The following is an 8,935-nucleotide window of genomic DNA, read 5'->3' on the forward strand; positions in this document are numbered from 1 at the left end:
TTTAACATAGGTTGATTTAATATTTATAATTATTGTTGGTGTAAAACAATTAATAAATAATATATTGTTAAAGTACTTTTTAATTAATGTTTATTGGTGCTAAATTCGGAATGTCTCACTTGTTCAATCATTAACAAAAGTTTATAGTGATACCCATAGAAATCAACCTTATATATATTTTTAGTTCACCTACGGATTATAGTGAAAAGAGTGAGAATCCACTTTATATTACTAAAATATAAAATGCCCCAATTACTAATTTTATATATATATATATATAATTTCTCTATAATCATAATAATGAGATAATAATCATAAATTGTATTGGCACAATTAAAATTAACTTCATATAAATAGAATAAAAAAATCAAACCAATTACCAAATTAAAAAATCTTTATTATTATTAACTTTAAATCACATCTTCTCAGCCTTACTACCCATACTTAGTTCCATGATCCAGTTAACTAACCATAACCATAACCATAAATATAAATATAAATATAAATATAAATATCAATATAAATATAACCATAAATATAAATATAAATATAAATATCAATATAAATATATATATAAAATAAAGTTCGTCTTAATATTTGTATGTGTTTTTTTAATTATTATTTCTTTAAAACGGTTCCTTTAAAAGCTGAAACACGTCACCATCATTGCGCGTGTAACGTGTAACGTTTTTGCGGCAACGATCCCTACGATCACGGTTAACACACCAAAAATGCATTACCCCTCAAATGCCTTCGCAGCGAAGCAAGGATTGAATTAGGATAAAGTACCCCCATCGAAACCACTATAAAATGGATTCTGGAAGCGTACTGGGTAGGTGTGAAATACTATTTGAGTTTCTAGTCGTTGTTGTTGCAGAATTATGGATAAGCATGAGGCAGGGCTCATGGGTTTGGGAAACTTGCCAGAGAGCTGCATGTCGATTATACTCGGCTTGACCACACCCAGAGATGTTTGCAGGTTCAGCGCCGTCAGCAACACATTCAGGTTGGCCGGTTACTCGGACTCGTTATGGGAGAAAATGCTCCCAATTCAGTATCGCCATCTTCTTTCAAGACTCGATTCGCCTTTGCAGTTCTCTTCCAAGAAAGAATTGTATTTCACACTCTGTCATCCCCAATTGATCGTCTGCAGCAAAAAGGTAAGTATGGAACTGATATTTCCTTTTTTAATCTCTTTCAATCTGAATTACAGCAGGGATGGTAAATTATAGATGCAGACTTCATCATCAGTTTTCTTTGTCTACTTAACCCACCTAGTTGCAAAATGATTCCCAAATGTAATTATTCTCAAAACTATCATAACAAGTTTGCCTGTGTTACTAGAATATTGTACCTTAGATTTAGATTTAGGATTAGTTCAGAGAATTTTCTATCTAAGGACTAGTTCAGAGAATTTGCTGTGATGATCATATCAAACTAATGCTTTTCTAGTAAACTTCTAAAGATTTCTAATTAACATCAACATCAAATTGTTCTTGAGCGAAGATTTCTGGAAAAGCGCGTTGAGTGAAGATTTATGGAGAAGTGTGTTTTGTTATGATATGTTTATTGTAACACATTTTTTCCATAAATGTCCATTAACAATAATAATTTATTAAATGTACATTAATCATAATAATTTATTGACTATTGAAACATCCATACTAAAACATCAAACTAATTTACAATAATTTATATCTAATCAAAATAATTCACAATAATTTATATCTTTATATCTTACAGTGGAGGAATATTTTTTTAAAGATTTCCAATTTAATCTTCTTAACCAGATTCGATAGATCATTTTTAGTCTCAATCTTAGTGGAAGTATTCCACCTCCTTAATAAGGTCGGATAGATCATTTTTTATCTTACTGAAGTTAATAGTCATCTTATGATCAAGCCATTTCGAGACACAGATTGCAATCTCATCATTAAAATATAATTAAACGTTTTAGAGGATTTGCTGAAACTACTTACTCAGACTCTCATATATCCATCTTAATCCAAATTTGCTGAAATTACTTACTCAGACTGTCTCATCATTACAATATAATTAAACGTTTCAGAGGATTTGCTGAAACTACTTACTCAGGACTGTCATATATCCATCTTAATCCAAATTTACTGAAATTACTTACTCAGACTGTTATATATCCATCTTCAACCAAATTTATTAGTTTGCAAGGGGGTCATTTAATCCAAATTTATTAGTTGCCCAGAGGGGTCATTCAAGGTGAACACCTTCAAAAACCAATTTACTAATTTTGCTTAACATCTTGTAATTCCAAGGTTATGGTGTATATATGCCAGTACATTTAGTTTTTTATTTTTGAATGGCCAGCTTTGTTAAGCTAGTTTGTGTTATGTTGAGATACTTCCAATGTATGTGGACCTGGCCCAAGTTCTGTTCATGGTTCACTCTTTCTGGTTTTGTTTTTTTTTTTTTAATTATTTGCTTGATTGAACAGTATACAGATTAAGCTACAGATACTGGGTTTTCATTCAGAAAATTGTAAGGGTCTTTTCTATCTATGGATTTATAAAATTGTTTTTTTTTCCGAAATTATTTTAATGTTTAAACAGCACACAGATTAGGTTCCAAACACTCGTTTTTCTAAATTTAGTAGGTTCAAAATTTGACTTTAAAGAATGTAGCATCTAGAGTGGACACAATTTTGAGGAATGTAGTATCTAGAGTGGCAGAATTTTGCCAAGCACAGAGAAGGGGTGGTTCAAAATGGTTTGTTCAAATTGAGTGTCAAGATGGTTCAAAAAATGTAGCATCTAGAGTGGACACAATTTTGAGGAATGTAGTATCTAGAGTGGCAGAATTTTGCCAAGCACAGAGAAGGGGTGGTTCAAAATGGTTTGTTCAAATTGAGTGTCAAGATGGTTCAAAATATTTTTGTATTCTTAAAGAGTTTAAATACTTAAATACATTAACATTGATACCTTGAAAGTATTTAAAAAGAACCTATGTTAAGATAAATCTAGGTTAATTATACGAAAATATTTAAAAAAAGTAAATTAAGATGAATCTAAGATAATTATATGAAATTTTTAATATTTTAGCTCATCTTCAAATTCCAGATCACTATAGAATGTTTATATGAATTTCTGAGCACATTAAAAGCAGAGGTAATCCAGATCACTAAGATGAATCTAAGATAATTATATGAAATTTTTAATATTTTAGCTCATCTTCAAATTCCAGATCACTATAGAATGTTTGTATGAATTTCTGAGCACATTAAAAACAGAGGTAATCCATCAGAGGGTACAAATTTCTCAGAGTTTAAATATGCCTAGCACCGATTCATGTCCGAGACTAAAGGTAAAATTTACATTTTAAGGTCACTTGTACACCAAACAAATCCAATGGGTATTAAAATCGAAAGTTGGAGATAGCAATCCACACCTTGATCATAAATCGAAAAGGGTTGCCCATCATGAAAGAGGCATATGTAACTCATAGGTAACTCGGTAGTAGAGCAGCCCACTGGCCAGTGAAAGGTCCTGGATTCAATTCCTAACCAGTCCAAGTTTAAACACGTTACATATGGCTTACAAAGTAAGCCATAAAATTGTTTTTTTTCCGAAATTATTTTAATGTTTAAACAGCACACAGATTAGGCTACAAACACTCGTTTTTCTAAATTTAATAGGTTCAAAATTTGACTTTAAAGAAGGTAGTGGACACAATTTTGAGGAATGTTGTATCTAGAGTGGACACAATTTTGAGGAATGTTGTATCTAGAGTGGCAGAATTTTGCCATTTTAATGTTTAAATAGCACTCAGATTAGGCTACAAACACTCGTTTTACAAACACTCGTTTTTCTAAATTTAATAGGTTCAAATGACTTTAAAGAATGTAGCATCTAGAGTGGACACAATTTTGAGGAATGTTGTATCTAGAGTGGATACAATTTTGAGGAATGTTGTATCTAGAGTGGCAGAATTTTGCCATTTTAATGTTTAAACAGCACACAGATTAGGCTACAAACACTCGTTTTTCTAAATTTAATAGGTTCAAAATTTGACTTTAAAGAATGTAGCATCTAGAGTGGACACAATTTTGAGGAATGTTGTATCTAGAGTGGCAGAATTTTGCCAAGCACAGAGAAGGAGTAGTTCAAAATGGTTTGTTCAAATTGAGCGTCAAGATGGTTCAAAATATTCTTGTATTTTTAAAGAGTTTAAATACTTAAATACATTAATATTGAAATTTGATACCTTGAAAGTATTTAAAAAGAACCTATGTTAAGATAAATCTAGGTTAATTATACGAAAATATTTAAAAAAAGTAAATTAAGATGAATCTAAGATAATTATATGAAAATTTTAATATTTTAGCTCATCTTCAAATTCCAGATCACTATAGAATGTTTGTATGAATTTCTGAGCACATTAAAAACAGAGGTAATCCAGATCACTAAGATGAATCTAAGATAATTACATGAAATTTTTAATATTTTAGCTCATCTTCAATTTCCAGATCACTATAGAATGTTTGTATGAATTTCTGAGCACATTAAAAACAGAGATAATCCATCACTATTTTAATATTTTAGCTCATCTTCAAATTCCAGATCACTATAGAATGTTTGTATGAATTTCTGAGCACATTAAAAACAGAGGTAATCCAGATCACTAAGATGAATAGAAATTTTTAATATTTTAGCTCATCTTCAAATTCCAGATCACTATAGAAAAATTGTATGAATTTCTGAGCATATGGCTTACAAAGTAAGCCATAAAATTGCTTTTTTTTCAAAATTATTTTAATGTTTAAACAGCACACAGATTAGGCTGCAAACACTCGTTTTTCTAAATTTAATAGGTTCAAAATTTGACTTTAAAACACTCGTTTTTCTAAATTTAATAGGTTCAAAATTTGACTTTAAAGAATGTAGCATCTAGAGTGGACACGATTTTGAGGAATGTAGTATTTAGAGTGGCAGAATTTTGCCAAGCACAGAGAAGGGGTGGTTCAAAATGGTTTGTTCAAATTGAGTGTCAAGATGGTTCAAAATATTTTCGTATTCTTAAAGAGTTTAAATACTTAAAATTTAAATACATTAACATTGATATCTTGAAAGTATTTAAAAAGAACCTATTTTAAAATAAATCTGTTAATTATACGAAAATATTTAAAAAAAGTAAATTAAGATGAATCTAAGATAATTATATGAAATTTTTAATATAAAATATATTGATAATCTTAAACATGGATTTAGTTTTAGGTGGAACGTTTGGATTCAATATGTCATATGTATTGGGCGAATGGTTGAAGTACACTTTGTCTTACATTTTTGATTGTATGTTAGGAAACTTTTTATAGAATTTATAGTTTGCTAAATTATGATTCTCATAAACAAACTATCAATTATGTTTAGCTAGAACAAAATATCTAAACATATACAAATATGTACTTAAGTTTAGGTGTAGTTAGTGTTGTATTCTTGTAGAGTCAATATGTCATATGCATTGAATGGCTTTGTTACATAGCTGTAGTGAGTAAATATCCTAATTTCTTAGGAAATGAATCTTGTCTATATCTCATATATATACCCTCCTTCTGGTTAAGAAGTCAATATGTCATGTTCGGCACACTCAGGTCCACCTATCCTACACATCCCTTGCCCAGTGTCATGCAATTTAAGTAACGATGATCAATGTCATTTGAAAGTATAATTTGCACCTAATCATAACTTGTGATGAAGTCGGTTTACCCTCAGATTTCTAGGTTTGGTCAGCTATTCAATTTGTATCTTGCATACTACATTACAAATGTCCCATCACCATAGTTGGATGTATTTGATTTAACAAGTATTTTCTGGTTAACTAGTTTAGCTTTCATTCAAAATATCTTAGTTTCTTCAGTATGGTTGAATAGTTATGTTTGACCCCATTGACCTGAGTGCTTTTTACTTACAATTTCAGAAGTTCTGGATAGAGCGAGCCACTGGCAAATTGTGCTTTATCGTGTCCCCAAGAGAGTTACATATAACTAGGGGAAATGAAGATGGGAATTGTCTGTGCAGATCTCGGGATGACTCCAGGTAATCCAACATTATTCTTTCAATTTTTTTACCTCAGCTTATGATTTTAGATTCTAGCATGCAGTTAACTTTTTTTTGGACAAAGTTTACAATTGTCTTTTTTCACAAGTCAACAATTTACTTTTAACAAAGTGAACAGTTGACTTTTCTTGCAATTTACTTTTAACAAAGTGAACAGTTGACTTTTCTTACAAGGTACACATTTTAGGTAAACATTTTGTGAGTGGAGTATAGTCAACCGTTGACTTTGCTCCGTGCAGATTGGATACCGCATACCAGGAATGTTAAGAAGAAGCTAACAACACAGTTTTGCCTTTGGAGTGCAGTTTCAAGGAGGCAGTTGAACTACATAATGTAAGCTGGTTTGAAGTGCGAGGTCTATTTGACTGCAAGGTTTTGTCTCTTGGTACGGAATATACCATCTCATTCAGGCTCAAACTCGATGAGAGACGTTATCCCATTGGTCTTCCCTATGGATGTAGAGTCACATTTCCCAATTCGACTCGGCCTGTGGCATATGGATGGTATTATAAGCCAGTCAAATTCTCAGTTACAACTGCTGATGGTGACCATCAGATATATGCCCTGTTTTTGAGTGACACAGATAAACCTGTTGCAGATGATGGGTACCAGATGGCTACCTCGAGACATGTAGAGGAGGGTTGGATGGAGATTGATGCAGGCAGATTTTTTGTGGATGAAGAGGGGGATAATCCAGGAAAAATAGATTTCTGCATGGGAGATTGGGAAGGTAGGATTCGGAAAGGTGGACTTCTTTTAGATGGGGTAAAGATTCAACCTACTTCTTCGTGTAAAAAATGAATTGAATGAGATATGTGATGATTTTCATGAATAGTTATTCACGTTGATAATATTTTTTTGGAAGAGAAGTGTGTAAAAGACTAGTCTATCCAATGCTCAAGTGAACACTCCACTCATCATCATTTTTTGATTTTAGTTTGGTACTCCACAATAAATAATGAGTAAGGTGTTCAATAATAAACATTAAAAAAATAATCCTTTACACAATTCTCAGCATAATGTTATCCTTTTCCGGAAGTTTCCTAACTAGTAATGAGTATAGCGGTGTTGTATATAGAAAGCATAGAAAGCATGTAATCAACGTTTCGGGTGGTTTGGAAACAAACAATTTCCATGGTAATGAGTATAGGGGTGGTGTTGTATATAGAAAGCTTGTAATCAACATTTCCGGTGGTTTGGAAAACGAACAATTTCCATGAAATATGTAGATTTCTCATTTCACTATGATCAATTTGAACAAGTTCCATGGAATATGTAGGTTTTTCATTTGGCTATGTTCAAATTTATGCATGTCTATTGGATTAGTGGACTAAATTCAATGAACAGAAATTATCATAATAGAGTTCAGGTCATTTCGCTGTGTTCAATTACATGTATTTGTCTAGTACATTTACTGTACAAAAATAGCTATAGCAAAGTTTTAGCAATGGTATCAAATGTAAAACTAAAATTATATTTAGCAATAATATCAAATTCTAGGTGGCGAAAAAGATTGAGAAATGATATCAGAATCAAGACAGAGAAATGAGATTAGAATTAAACTTAGCAATGAGATCAGAATTTGGTTCCATGGAGCAAGGATTTTATACCTCCAAATTATATAAAATGGTTGCTTCGCATTGATCAAGATATACACGACAGCAGATATGCTTTTGAGCAACATTGATTTTTCTCTTTTATTTAATACTTTGCATCGACCGCTAAATTGACCTCAATGGGTCTGAATATCATGTCTTGAAATCTTTTTGTACACCATGTCGACATTCTTTATCTGAATAAAGAAGAGGATGAGCCTGAGTTGTAATTTGTAACAGGTTCCTTACCAAAGCTGCGATACTATTCTCACGCTTTAGGGCCAATATGCCATAATTGACTTATAAATTGAATACAATTTTTCTGCCCTTTTTTTTATTAGACTCTACGTCTTTTGCCTGCCTACCATCCTTTTGCAACCATTTCAAATTTGCGTTCATCAAACAGAAATGCCCATCCCACTCAACCATGTAAAAGTCGCCTCCAAGGACCCACTCAAAAGAAGAGAACTACTGAGCCATCCAACTAACATCGTACTTTCACCGTAGTACTAAGCCATCCAATTCACCTCGTATTTTCACCGTAGCGGAGAGCGGTTGGACACTATACTGTGAGGTAGGCAGGACACATCCAAGGGTCAAGGGGATGGTGAAAGACCATTACGAGAACAGAGGAAGGTGCAGTAAACCAAATTCGGAACCCTTTTTTAAAGACAGCAAGGGATTCATTTTTGAAAAACAGTGAGGGATTCAGGTGTATAGGGTGCATATAGGGTATTTTTGAGTTGATTATTGATTTCAGAAATTTTTGGAATTTGGTTGGGCTTATCTTTTTATCCACTTCATTTTTTTTTAAACGCAGTGAGGGATTAGGTCTGTATATGGGGTATTTTTAAGTTGATTGCTGATTTGATTTCAGAAATATTATGGAATCTGGTTTGACTTATTTGTTTATCAACTTTAAGATATTTTCAGAATTTGCAATCACATACATTCAACTTGTCCTGTATATGCTACACTAGATGGTGGCTATCTGAAGGGTTGCATTGTCCCAAACAATAAAAATAAAATACTTTCTAGTCTAAGTTTGTATTTCATAGTTATAAATGAAATATGTTGATACATTCTTAATACATTCTAAATTGTTAAAAATTATATATATATATATATATATATATTTTTTTTTTCCACTGGAAAAATCCGTAACTTTCATTAAGTAGAAAATTACATATTGAAGATGCTATGCGCATATGCCTGAGGTCACTATACACAGTGTGCCTGTTAGTTACAAAAATG

General features: G+C 31.9%; 1 protein-coding gene across 1 annotated transcript; it reads left to right on the forward strand.

Annotated features, from left to right (window-relative positions):
* The first annotated feature begins 747 nt into the window (after nucleotides 1-747).
* On the forward strand, nucleotides 748-6,970 carry LOC149148347 (F-box protein PP2-B15-like). Its single transcript, XM_089439376.1, has 3 exons — nucleotides 748-1,160; nucleotides 5,947-6,065; nucleotides 6,392-6,970. The coding sequence occupies exons 1-3, from the start codon at nucleotides 882-884 to the stop codon at nucleotides 6,885-6,887; spliced, it is 894 nt and encodes a 297-aa protein (XP_089295502.1). The 5' UTR covers nucleotides 748-881; the 3' UTR covers nucleotides 6,888-6,970.
* Nucleotides 6,971-8,935: the final 1,965 nt, after the last annotated feature.

The sequence above is a fragment of the Pinus tabuliformis genome, chromosome 9 (genome assembly GCF_031772625.1).
Source record: "Pinus tabuliformis cultivar Carrire ecotype Pingquan chromosome 9, CPIR1, whole genome shotgun sequence".
NCBI lineage: Eukaryota > Viridiplantae > Streptophyta > Pinopsida > Pinales > Pinaceae > Pinus > Pinus tabuliformis.

Coding starts and splice junctions, on each gene's coding strand:
- LOC149148347 (XM_089439376.1), top strand. CDS start 882: ATGGATAAGCATGAGGCAGGGCTCATGGGTTTGGGAAACTTGCCAGAG. Junction 1,161..5,946: donor TGATCGTCTGCAGCAAAAAG/GTAAGTATGGAA, acceptor TTACAATTTCAG/AAGTTCTGGATAGAGCGAGC. Junction 6,066..6,391: donor AGATCTCGGGATGACTCCAG/GTAATCCAACAT, acceptor TTTGGAGTGCAG/TTTCAAGGAGGCAGTTGAAC.